This window comes from Talpa occidentalis, unplaced genomic scaffold, assembly GCF_014898055.3.
Source record: "Talpa occidentalis isolate TD23 unplaced genomic scaffold, MPIMG_talOcc4v2.1 talOcc4.3, whole genome shotgun sequence".
In the NCBI taxonomy this organism is placed as follows: domain Eukaryota; kingdom Metazoa; phylum Chordata; class Mammalia; order Eulipotyphla; family Talpidae; genus Talpa; species Talpa occidentalis.
In genome coordinates, this window is record NW_023603184.1 from 70,609,079 (window position 1) to 70,622,985 (window position 13,907).

General features: G+C 39.2%; 1 protein-coding gene across 24 annotated transcripts in view; it reads right to left on the reverse strand.

Moving 5' to 3' along the window:
* Window positions 1-13,907, reverse strand: part of NCKAP5 (NCK associated protein 5) — a 1,249,968-nt gene that overhangs the window by 786,201 nt on the left and 449,860 nt on the right. For all 24 annotated transcript variants that reach the window (XM_054699647.1, XM_054699644.1, XM_054699660.1 and 21 more), the window contains one exon: window positions 8,046-8,175. In XM_054699647.1, coding sequence (XP_054555622.1) covers window positions 8,046-8,114 — 69 coding nt within the window. In that variant the 5' untranslated portion in view covers window positions 8,115-8,175. The remainder of the gene's footprint in view (window positions 1-8,045; window positions 8,176-13,907) is intronic.

The window sequence follows — 13,907 nt, forward strand, 5'->3', positions numbered from 1 at the left end:
AGCTCTGTTGAGTCTAGGGCTCTTAAAGGTTGGAAAGCATCATGCAAAGAGCTTCCAGGTAGGGAGGTAAAGCTCTCTGCTTCCAAACTGCCAGCTGCGTAGTATAGCAAAACCTAGAGGTAGCCAGACCTGATTTGAAATGCCAGCTCCATCACTCACCAGTCTATAGCCTTGAGAAAGATGATTGATTTACTAAACTTTAAATTTACTTTTTGTAAAATTGGGACTATTAGCTTCTACCTGAAAGGGTTGTGTTGAGTATTAAATGATAATCTCCATCTAAATCATTGAGAAAAATGTCTGGCACATGATAAGCTTTAATATTTTTCAGCTATTACTACCAAGGGGAGGAAGCCATCCTGGGCTAGACTCACTCTGTGATACGCTGCCTGATTACGCTGGACTGCCTGCTAAGCTGGCTTTGATGATAGACTCTGTCAGCCCCTGATGCTGACATGCTCTATGTTCCTACTTGGCTGTATTCCACTTCTGCTTCTCTGTCGTGTCCTCCATTCAGACTGTCCTTAGCAGTAGTGTTGCTCTAAATGCTCACCTCCCTCCCAACACTGCTCTTATTGGGTGTTGATCTCTCCCTGCTATCTGGAACTCATTTAATACACTAAGCAACCAGGTATTGTGGGCTGTAGCCACCTGGCCAAGCCTTCCCTATCCTAGTCTCCCAGTCTGTCCACCCCTAGTCGTCAGGGATCTGTGCTGCTGGAGGGCAAGTGACAGGACACGTGCTCAGTAATTTTTTTCATCCAGGATGGGTTAGGCTAGCCTGGTGGACAGATTCAGTGGGTAAGTATTCATTTAGGGGTCCTGCACTTCTCTCACTCTACCACTACCACTGCAAAGAAGAGCAGTGAGTGATTTGGTATGCCACTTTAGAAAGGTGGCTAACCCAGGCCAAAGCTGGTCTGTTCTCCACCTATTGCTTTTGCTTAAAAATGGCTTTGATAGATCCTTAAGACATTGCCATACCTTCTAACATCTGGCTCCAGGACATCTGATTTCTGTTTTTCTCAGGGCATCCAGGAGATGGCTGAGATAACAAGGAGGATGGTACAGTGGGAGAAATAAACAGCTCCCTCTCATTCTTTGACCATCCTCTACTTGATTTCACTTGGGAAATTTCAAGCAATCTTGATTTCAGAGAACAAAGGTCAGGCTTCCCAGAGGGCAACTTAGCCTTTATCCAGTGGCCAGAGGCACTGAGTAAGTCATCACTTACACTTGCATCCACTAATAGGAGTGGCCGAGCATAAATGATCTTCATGACCAGCAACCTGGTAGCCTGTGCTCTGGACAGCAGTGCTATGGTGAGGGGTGTCTAACTGTAGTACCAAGGGAGTAAAAGAAGCTACAGTCATGCCTGAAATACTACAACAATGCAAACTTTGTCTCTTAGCATTCACCATCCACTGGGTGCAATGAGCAACATCAATAATGCCTCTATTTTGTGTTTAGGAAAACACCTCAGTGAGTTTTGAACTTCCTAGGATATTTCCCTTTGCTCCCCTTGTCACTTGGCCCATGCTCCCTTGCTTAGCAGCCTAAACTTGCTCCTTTACCAGCCTCAGCATACTGCATATCCTGAGGGTAAACACAAGTCACTACTAGAAAGTTAGCACCCAGGAAAAGTGAACCTAAACTTCTAAGTTTCCCATTTCTCTAACATGTGCAGATACCATTTTGAGTCCAGCTTGCTGCCTGCCTTTGCAAATAAAATTTTATGAGAACATAAATCACCACATTCATTCATGTATTATTTGTGGCTACTCTCCTGTTAAAATAGCAGGACTCAGTAGTTCTAGCTGTTCATCTGGTCCACAAAACCTAAAACATTTACTACCTGGCCCTTTATAGAAAGAGTTTACTGACCACTGCTTTAAAACTATTTCCAGTCACTAAACAGGGAGGGAGAGAGTAAACATAAAACAACAGAGATTTCAATTTGTGTTTGTCAATGAAATACTGTGATTTACAAGAAATATATATTTGGTCATTCAGATGATGAAAATATATTTAATCTTCATATTTGGTCTTCATCCATAGTTCCTGAACTCATAGATCCAAAAGTCTTGAAATTTCCTAAATGTTGAAAGTAGTAACGGTATCTCTTGTTGTGTTAATGAAGGTAACTTTTGGAACATACCTGAGGATGAGGATTGGTTGTCAGGGAAACTAGCAAGAACACAGTGCGGTACTTCCAGCCCCATCCCCAGACCTCCAGGGTGTTGAGCAGGATTGGCAGTTGGATCAACTTCCCAAGGTCAGTGATTTAATCAGTTGTGCCTAACTAATGAAGCCTCCATAAAAGAACAAAAAATACAGGAACACAGAACTTCAGGGTTAAAGAACACATGGAGATTTGGAAATACTGGCATACCTGGAGAGGGCATGGGAGCTCTGCACCCTTCTGTACCTTGCTCTCTACATCTCTTTCATCTAGCTGTTTCTGAGTTATATTCTTTATAATACATTGGTGATCTAATGAGTAAACAGGTTTCCTGAATTCTGTGAGCTTCTCTAGTGAATTGATGGAGACTAAGGAAGGTGTCCTAGGAAGCTCTGTTCTATAATCAGCCAGTCAGAAGCATGAGTAACAAACTGGGCTTGTGACTACACCTGATGTCTGAGAATAGGGTAGTGGGAACCACCCTCTGGAGCCAGGTGGCCAGAAGCACAGTGTGGGTAACAGGCTGAGTTTTTGGCCCAGCATCTGATGTGGAGGGCAGTCTTCGAAGACTGACTCCCTTACCTGTTCAATGTGTCGCTAACTCTGAGCTGAAATGAGTTGCATTCTCAGATACCTATGGTTTCTGATAGTTGCTTCTAATGTGAGGAAGCCTCCACAGCCTCATACTGCAATTGAACTGAGGGGAGAACTAGACAGCATTCTGTTTCTTCTCTCTCTCGCTCTTGTGTGCTCTCTCTCTCTCTCTCTCTCTCTTTCTCTTTCTCTCTCTCTCTCTCACACGCACACACACATATACTTACTCTCTCCCTTTAGCTCTCTCTCTCATAGAGGTTTATTACAAGGGACTGGTACACTGCTGGATACCAAAATGTCCTATTGTCCTCTGTCTGATAGGGGAGGTCCAGGAAAGCTAGAGTATAACTGCATTACAAACCAAAAGGTGTGAGAACTAGAGTATCCAGTGGTATAAGTACAACTTCAAGTCCAAATACAGGAAAGAGGGGTGCCAGGATCCAGGGACAGAAGATGCGCCTTTCAACTCATGCTGAGAGCAAGTTCACCCTTCCTCTGCCTTCTTGTTCTTTTCATGCCCTCAACAAATCGTGTTATGCCCAACCACATTCATGATGGTGGTCTTTATTCAGCCTACTAACGCAAATGTTCATTTATTCCAGAAACACTCTCACAGACACACCCAGAAATAATAATTTGTCAGTTCCTTGGAAATCCCTTTGCCACTTGAATTGACATAAATTAATCATCACAATTTGATAAAAGGAAGACGTTTCCCAGAGAAAAAAATAATTCTGCAATGAAATGAGCATAGGGCACTATCTTTGGGCTGCCTCTTTCCTCTTTTCTAGACTTCACTTATCAAATTCTCTCCATTGTTTCAAAACACAACCCTAACTACAGCTCCCCATGGTGCCTCCTTCCCAGCTCCCACAATGATCTCAACTCATTACCTTCACTCTCACACTGTTTACCTCCTCCATGTTATGTTGCTTATTTCCCTTATTAGGCCAGCTTCCACACATAAATTATGAACACACTGAGAAGCTGTATCTCCTTGTGACAGTCAGAGGTATCCAACAGGAAAGAGATGGCACAGTCACACCATCTCATTGAGGAGATGCTGGTAAAAGTCAACATGAGATGAACCTACCACTTTCTGGAGTCATTCATATCAAGAAGCTTGAAGGGTAAGGAGAGATGTGCCAGAAAAAATATATCTGTGGTTCTAACTGCCGCTAAAGCGGAGGGAGAGAACTGTTCAACAAATGGTGTGGCCTTAAAATTAGCAGTGCACTGTTGTTCGTGACCAGGAAAGACAGAGCAGGGGATCAATTATCTTGACCCTCTTCCCTCCTCATTCCTGATTTCCTGCTAGATAATTATTATTGATCAGACCCAACCAATTGTCAAAAGCATAGAAGGATGGAATGGATCTAAAGAGGAAAAAAATGGCAAGTATATGCCACATCCTCATAGCAGTTTTTAAATGATGTCTCTTGACTGAACTTAATGGGTGTCTGGAAGACCATTTACTGTCACGATTGGGATCCAAACCTTCAAGAGACTGAAGAACGAATTGCAGGACCTATGCAGTCTTTCCCACTTGTATGAATCTATCACAATTACACATCTGTTAGAGCTAAGGATTAAGTATAGTTAACCTTTTGTCCTCCTTGGGGGGCAGGGAGAAGAAAGAGAATACCCTGAGGGAATTCGTCATTCACAAGGGGAACTGTTACTTCAACTATGCTTAAAAGAAAAAAGTAATTTTTTTCTCAAAATTAAAAGAGAATATTTGCTATTAAAATGTGAGATGGTAAAAAGATAATTCACTCCCAGCCTTCTCATCAGCTGTGATAGCTAAGCACTATCACAGCTACAAGTGTCAAATAGCTATCCATGTGGCCCAGGGGATGATTCTTGCAAATCAAAAAGCACAGTGTGAAACGCTGAGTTTTTCTGATCAAAAAGCATCCCGGGGAGGGCTGAACAGCCTTGGGTCAAGAAGAGGCCTTGATTTCTGGGGTGATTTTTATTGTTATCAGAGAGGACTGCACTTACTGCAAATATCCAACTACGTGGCACATTCCCACCACCAGTGGAGGCACACTTGTAGCCACTTGTCTTTCTTGCTGGGTCTTTACCCCCTACACTGAAACATATTTTTCATTTCAGTTTCACTTACCTGTCACTTCTTAAAAAGGGTGATTTATCAAGTAAAAAATCATCAACATCAAAGAGGTTTCAGCGTTACCAGGGGACATGTATGCATGCTTGTACACACACACACACACACACACACACTCTCTCTCTCTCTCTCCAGTGCCACTTCCAGAAAGCAAAACTGTAAGGAACACAAGCTCATATTCCCCAATCAGAGCTTTTTTTCAGTGTCTGGACTGTGAGTTTCTTTATTGTGTGGTTCTTCCAGTCTAAAATTTTAAAAGATTTCGTGAGGGAGCTGTAATTTTATTCAACACTTCATGACTTGATTATACAAAATAAAAGGTGTTAGAAAGTTAATAGTACGTTACTCTTGCAGTACATTATGAGGAATTTTTTTCTTACAAAATCTGGAAGTGGAAATTACCTCTGGGTCTCCTAACTTTCAACAATATGGGTCATGACGATTACTGCAGCAGAATTTCAAGACTTAAGATCTTAATATGTTTCTCTTTTCTCCACTCAGTATTCCAAAAGGTTATCTTCTCTTACTGGGATATTATATAATGAAAGATAAAAACCGAAGTGAAGGGCAGGAGAATTGTGCTCTGTTCTTAGTTGTATCCAAGTTGTGACACCTCAAGAAAAGCATATAATCTCTCTGAGCATTAACTATTCTTTTTGCAGTGAGGGGGCTGGATAATTCATTCCCAACTTAGCATTCTATGATTCAAAAAATGTTATACCATACTATATAACACCATGCCATATCATAAAATAAACATGCCTTGGGAACAGTCTGTTATACAGTTCCAGGTGTTTTGTCCTTTCTTGTATTTCCAGCAACCCTTATCTAGAAGCATCCCTATTTGCTCCTTGCCTAGTTATTTGTGTGGTTTCAGCATGACGCCAAAGACCGAAGACTAGGGCAGTGCCTTGGATTCAGGTTCTGCACAGGAGAGTCAGCTTTGATTCCATCCCCCATTTATCTCATTTCCTGAGAATCACAACAGAACTCCTCACTCAAAAGGTTTTTAAATGGTTCCCACTGTCCAAAAATGAACTCAACGAGAATAATCTTGGTATTGTCCCAGCATTAGCATTATATATGAAGAAAAAATAGCATAAGATACAGGTCAAAATTACAGTCATATGGCTTAAGTTGTATAATGTTGAACAGCATTTAGGCAGCCCATACTCGGCCACATAGTCACAGGAGAGCACATTCTTTTTCAGGATCTCTCCAATCTGGATATGCAGATGGAACTCTTAATCTGCCTCTAGGAAGCAAGGAAGATATTTCACTAGTATAAAAACTCTCCTAAGCATCATTTAAAGAAATTTAACAGGATTAAGTTTCTTAGGAGGTGCCAAGCAACAAGTTCTCATTTTCACAGTATTCTTTTATGCCATAAGTCAAGAAACAGATTCACAGCCCCCACAAGATTTGGGGTAGAGCCACACGCTAATGGGAATGCAAGCTCGGCTTTCAGCTTTCAGTCAGCACTGCTAATATGACAGGATTTGAATTATGCTCATATTTAAGGTTGCCCCTAAGCAAAATTTAAACGTGGGCAAAGATTTCATTAGGTCCCCAATGCTCTCATGGTAATCTACTTCCTCTCTCCCACACACCCCAAAGCCAGCTCTGCACTCCAGCACTCGGTGCTCCGCATCCTAGTTTACCAATTCCTTCAAAAGAATCCTCATCTGGTTGACATTTGGGAATGATCCAAGTCCTTTTATGACAAGTGCTACTGCTAACACTTGAAAGACAAAAGTTTAGTAGACTTTTATAGCGTCCTTGCATATCTCCAGGAACTGAGGCAGAATTTGGAGCCTGAGGGAACAATCAGTAAGGATGTTATTTTTAGATAAACAGAACCTTCTCTGTGCTACTCACATCATACTATTTGGGCATCTCTATCTCCACCCAAGCAGGAGATATTGGCATGTTGATATGTAAAAAGCATTTTCATCTGCAAAGGAGTGGCTGAGAAATTATCTCTTTATTTCAAGTTTCCTCAGAAGCTGAAAAGGGAATAGACATATAAAATGTGTACGAACATCATCTTCACCCGATTCTGTCTGGAAATGGCAAAATCTAGGAAATGTGATGAAGTCACATGTATTTGTGGGAGAACACAGGCACTTAAGTTGATTCTAATAACAAGAGATGGACTAAACACAAGTTTAATGCAACCCTTTTTCTCAGTTCCTAGAAACTTACATCAATGAACAGTGTGTGAGGTGGAAAATGGTTATGGTGTAAATAGCTAATCTATACCCCGACAGAGCAAGACTACTAGCAGCAGATTTAGAAAAGTATAACTGATTATTTCAACAAATCAACAAATATTTTATTGGGCACTTACTCTGACCCAGACTCTGGAAGAGGCACTGCAAGTCCACAAATGAATAAAACACATCCTTTTACAGCAGACTTAAGAAGGAACCAAGCTAAATTTCTATTTCAGTTTATGAGCAAAAGAGAAAAGAATGTCTTGCTTGATTTGATTTCTTGTTCTGTCATATGCATTACAGGCTAGAAGAGGTGACCCACACATCTTAGCTCACAGACTGTGAAAAAGTGGCCAGCCTTCAGAAATCAGGGTCTTAGTCTATTTCCTGGGACTAATCAAATTCTCATAGACACAGAAGCAAACCCAGCCAGGTTAATGATGTTCATCATCATTTAAACTTTTAGAAGGAAAGTTTATGAAGAATTAATTTACATACCTACAAAGGTCTCAGAAACTTTCTTCACTCTTCAATATCTGAAGATCTATTGAATTCTTATTCAACGTATCCCCAAAGTTAAGATAAATGGGTGATGGAACAACTATATATAGGTTCACGGTTCGGCACTGCTGTACAGTAGTGTTTTTGTATAGGTTAAAGTCTACTTCAGCTGGAATTAATGTAATTATATATAATGTTGACAGATTATGACATTTGCCTATTAAGACACTATATAAACATTCCAATAATTTGCTGGCTTTTGAGTTTATAAAAAATAAATGAAACACAATCCCAGGGGATATTGCTAATGGGGTAACTGGAATAGAGGTTTCAAAAGCACAGAGTTCAGGAAATAACAGTCAAAGAATAATGCATTTTAAGCCAAAACATATAGAGTGGTAAATGAATATTTAGTACTTACCACGAGACTGCTGTCTAGAGACAGCCGTTTTCCAAAGTCCCTTTTCTCAAGCTGTCTCTTTCCCTCCATGGGTGAAGTTATTTATTTTCCTTTGTGATTTATAAAAATTCCCCTTCTGTTTCCAGGGTCACTGCAAAAAGTGAACATGTGTTTTACTATCCAAGTGAATAGTGTTTAGATCCTTGTTTTTAACTTTCTAACCAGGAACAAGTGTTGCAGCCAAAAATACTCAGGTCCAAATAAGAAGTATAGAACTGGGCTCTCTCAACTCAAAAGATTTCTCTGGGTTGCAAATGTCAGAGTTGTCTTTATGGAGGCCCTTGTGTTTTTATAGGTTTTGCTAATGGAGTTGGGGAATGGGTTTGCAGGTCAAATCAGCAGACTATGGAAAAAAGCAAACAGTCCGTTTCATGCCACACTTGCTGCACACCCACCCTTTCTCTATCAGCCAGAATCATTCTGTTACTGTGCACATATATGCTGTCTGCAAATTCCATAAGTTCAAACTGACAAAGCCATACACCATAACCAAGCATTGCTGAGCCTAAGGCCCAGTGAGGGGAGATTGAAACATGAACATTTATTATCAACATTTAATTTAAAAGTGTTTGATTTAATATTTGAGAAACATTATAAGATACATTCCCTTTGGGACATGTTGATTCACAATGAGTGGTAGATGACATTGTTACTGTCAATGAGTATGTATTGGAAACCCACTGCATTTTACCATATCAAATAGAATGAATCCCTGCATTTCACTAATATTATTTATACTAGGATGACTAAATAATCTAGTTGTATCATACATATTATGACTGTTTCATATCTATTAAGCACTAGCTTCCAGTTTTTATCAAGATGTAAAAGGCTTAAAATAAAAGAATTAGATGAGTCTAGATTTTCCTCCCCATAATTAAGTGACTTTGTGCAAGTCATTTAGCCTCCATAAATCTCCTCTTTTTCAGCTGCAGTGACAGAGAGCAGTGGTGATTGATGATGTAGGTAAAAATGGTTTAATGAGAAGATGGTATAACTCACATGTAAGTTATATTTACTCACAGATAAGTTAACCATAAATACTGGTTAACAATATGTAATGTCTTTGATGATTCACAAGGAACTTTGTGATACATAAATTGCTCATTTTCTGCAAAGAACACATAGCCATTGCGCTGTTGGTATAGAAAAGCTGAATTTAATAAAGTGCTATGCCTATCAGTTTTTAATAAATTTGAAAAGAAATATTGTCACAACTTGCTCCAAGTCTTATATGGATGCAACAGACACGACCTCACATCCCTCACAGCATATGGCCTTTTTCCTGGTTGCCTCCCCAGAAAGACGCTTAGACTACTGTGCCCCAGCCAGGGTATAGTCAGTTATTCCTTTCCAGTCATAGGCTTTCTCCTCCATCTTCAACTTTCCAACTCTCACTTTCAGTAAAAACACTAATTTTAATTCATTACCAGTCCACTCAGAAGCTCCTGGGAGTCCACTCTGAATTCAGGATAAAAATCAAAATTTTTTAACATCATGTTCAAGGCCCACTTTCTGCCAACCAGTCTCTTATGATGCCTGAACACACTAAGAACATTCTTGAGACCATGCTTTTAATCATACCTCTCAACTCCATCTGGTCTATTCCTCCCCTTGCTCCAGGGCCTGGCTCAGATCCCATCTCCTTCCCAAGACCTTTCTAGTCTACTCCATTTGGCAACAATTTCTTTCTCTCCCAAGTTTTCTAGAAGTCCTTAGGGACTTACCTTATTAATTACCACCATCACCTGAAATAGTTTTTCACTTATAATATGCTCAATCTTTACTTCTTAGCAGGATGCTCAATCTTTACTTCTTAGCAGGATGTAGCAATGAAAATTATACCAAAAGTTCTTTTATATTATCATTATACGGAAAACTATTAGTCAAATGAACTTGGGGGTAAGGTGCGACCTTATCTGCTTTCTGTGATCACCATGCACTTTGTAGCTCCCTTCTCATCTCAGTGACAATGTGCACTGATAGCTCAGACTACTCTCTATAATGATGACTCCAGTTAGAGAGATCAATCAGGCCCCTATATGTTCCCCTCTATCAAAAACTTGCCCCCCTAAGCCTTATCTCAAAAAGTCTTGATGTTTTATAGGTCACAATAGATCATCTTTTGGCATTTTGCAAATATTTATTGCGTGCCTAATGTCCAGAGGACCTGTAACTTAGATGTTGGTGACAGCACTATGTATAAGAGAGGCCATAACCCTGCCTTCATAGAACTTACATTCTAGTGGGGGGCGGGGTCTTAGAGAATAAGCAAACAAACAAATAATTAACTCAAAATGATAATAGGTAGATTCTAGGAGGGAAGTAGTTCCCTTTCCCCAATAGATGGCATAACAAAGTGTCAAGAATGTGAAGGGAAGACAATTCTAGATAGAACTGTAATGGTTAAGAGCCAGGCATATACAAAAAAATACATGGGTGGAGATTATTTCAGGTAGAGGGCCAAGTCTGTGCTGCGAGGGAGTATGAAAGGGGAAAGGAAATGTGACCCAATAGGGGACTAGTTTCTTAGGAACAAAGTTGAAAAAAAAAAGTGAGAAAAATTCTGAGATTACACAATTACACAATCTAAGTTCTGAGATTAGCCACAATTACACCATACACGGTCTTGCAGGCTAAGGTAATTTGTTTGTTTTAAACACACTAACTAATCTTAGAATTTGATTCTCTACTCCTTACCAGATGATAATGTTAAACAAGTTATTTATCTAATTTAAGCCTGAGTTGGTACAACTAAAAAATGGCATTAATAATAAGACTTACTTCATAATAGAACCATTGTTTTGTTTAGTGAAAAATTCCATTTAAAGAGTTTTGCCAGTACCTAGAACATAGCAGGCAATCTTTAATATTAGGTATGTTGATTTTCCCTTCAGGTAAATGTGATTAAATTCATTAAGGAACAGTTCTACTGACTGGATTTTATACTCCATAATAGGCTGATGAGGCTGTCATTTTGGGAAATGGAGGTCCTCTTGATAGTTCTCAATAACCTGTGTGCCTAAGTGGCTAGTTGATTAAACTGCTTAACCAGGTCAAGTTTATTTCATACATTTTGATAGACACAGACTAACATTCAAAACATTTAGCAACTGATAAGGCACAGGTATTAACCAATTATTATATGAGCACAGTCTATGGCTATAAGCAGGACAGCTATAGAAATGTATCCTGCCAATTATCAGCCTAAGTATATGAACTATCTCTGTCTTCCAAACAAAACAACCCTGGAAAGAATCAGAGTAAAGTTATCTAAAAGGATCAAAACTATATCAACCAGAAGAAACAAAACACAAAGGGAAAGCTAGCAAGGTGTACACTTACACAACACCTCTGGCACTGTAGGAGAAAAATTGCCCACATTTACTTACCCAACAAGGACCACAGCCTAGAGAAGAAATGAATCAGATCCCTAAGATGCTCTGGTACTAATAGTGACCATTTGTATCAACTAACTAACTCTCTTGCTCAGAAACCACTATCAGCAAGCAGTCTTCCAAATGCATTTCCATATATTTCTGCTTATATAAAAATGTGCTGACAAGCAAATATAAGAGGACCATCCTTTAAAGTTAGATTTCAGTTTAGATTTGCAATTTGGCATCTGATTCTTTATAATCATTATTTATGTATTGGATTAGTATACTAGTCAATTTGTACTACCATAACAGAATATCACAGAGTAGGCGGCTTAAACATCAGAAATTTGTTTTCTGCCTGAGTTCAGGGGCTAGAAGTTCAAGAACAAGGTGCTGGCAGAGTTGGGTTTTGGTGAGTATTCTCTCCTTAGCTTGCATTTGGATACCTTCTCTCAGTACCCTCACATGACCTTTTCTTTTACCCACATGCTTCTGTTGTCTCTTCCTTTTCTTACATGGACACAAGTCCTATTGGATTGAGGCCTATACTCTTATGACTTCATTTAAAATTAATTATAGCCTGAAAGGTTCTACTCCAAATATCTTCATATTGGGGATTTAGATATCATCAACATTTGAATGTGGGAGGACATACGTCAGTCAATAAACTTAGTTTTAGTTAGATTTCAAATTTGACCACACTTCACTGTCTTAATAATAATTTCCTGAGTTTGAAAACCTGAAGGAAAAATCTGAGGGTAAGCTGCAATGCCCAGACTCTTGCCCTTTGATTCTTGGATTTTACCACCCCCTGCTCTCCTCCTCCCTATGTTGCAAGACTAGAGGTGTAAACCAAATTATAAAGGATTCTATTGAGTTGGACAGGTTGGATTCTGTCAACAGTGAATGTGAGAGGAGAAGAGAAGGCAACAAAAAAGGACAAGCCATCTGCTTCAAACCAGTTAAGCAGCATCAACAGGAGGTAGCTATAGTCTCCAGTAACTTCTTTGATTCCTCTAACTAATGGGCATAAGAAAAAGCTGTAGCCTCTTCCCTGTCTTGGAATACCACAATCTTATTACTTTTGCTCCTCTAATCTTTCCCCCAGTTTCATAAAAATTTCCTTATATTAAATACCTCTCTGTTTGACATATCTACAATAGTTTCTCCTTTCAAGGCTTGATGATGATCGATGCACACCCCATGGAGATAACTTTGGACAAGCAGCCAGCTATACTTGGGCAACCCCTGGCTTCCTTTTGTGACCTTTATGAATAATGCATGGAATTAAAAGTTTTAGTAGAGTCCATGAGGTCAGGGACAGTAGTTGATTCCCCGAGGAAGAATAATACCTGAGGCATAGCAATACGACAGACACTCATTGAACACTTGTTCATATGAATAAATGGATGTTATACCTTTGTAAACACAGAAAGAACAGAGCAGCAATAAACATTGCTAAAACAAACAAACAACTATAAATTTATTTATAACTCTGAAATTACTTATTTATCCAAACATACATAGAAATACCCAAATCTCAAAGAAGACATTTTGTCATGATTTTAGAATAGTATTAACCTAAAATTATTGTTTATACACTGCCTACACCAGTAGCATAGCAAGTGCCATAAACCTAGTCATATTCGTGTCTTTGCTATGACTTCTCATATCTCTGAGCATAAAGAAAGCACATTACTTCAAAGTGATTGGTTGAAGGTTTCTCCCTCCCTCTGTGGAAAGGAAAATGGTTAAACAATTGAAGGAAGACAGGATATTAAGCATCTTTTTTATTGAAGGATGATCACTGATACTATCTCCCCTCTCCCCTCATGTACTTCTCTGATGAAAATACTATTTCTTGATATCTGCAGAAATCTGAGTTGGCCTTAATAAATTCTTTACTTTTTCTCACAGATAGTAATAGCCTATCAGTGCTAGACAGACTCTTCAATATTATTAAAGATGTCAGAAATTTATTTTTTCTGCTAAACCTTGTTAATAGACCATATAATTTTAAAGGGCCAATAATCAAACAAAACCTCAAAGGCATATTTCCTCACATGCACATAATCATATATTGCAGACACACACTCACTCACACATACACTCACACTCAGACATACATTCTCACAAACTGAGATGGAAAATAGTTGTCTCTAACTCAATTTCTGCCTCTCTGATTCCCCCACTTCCCATTCCTGCTTTGAAATATTAATGGTAGTGGCAGAAGAAATGGAGAAAAATGGCAGAGCCAAAAGGCACTAGATTTGGCTCTCTGCCTTCTTTGCTATGCCATTTGAGCACATTCCTTCACTTCTGTGAGTTTACATTTCCTAATCTGCTTTTCTTACTATGCTATTGTGAGGTTTCAATGAGATAATGTATGATATCATCTTTCCACACCTAGATTCATATGATTCAGTAGCTTCATTAACCAATA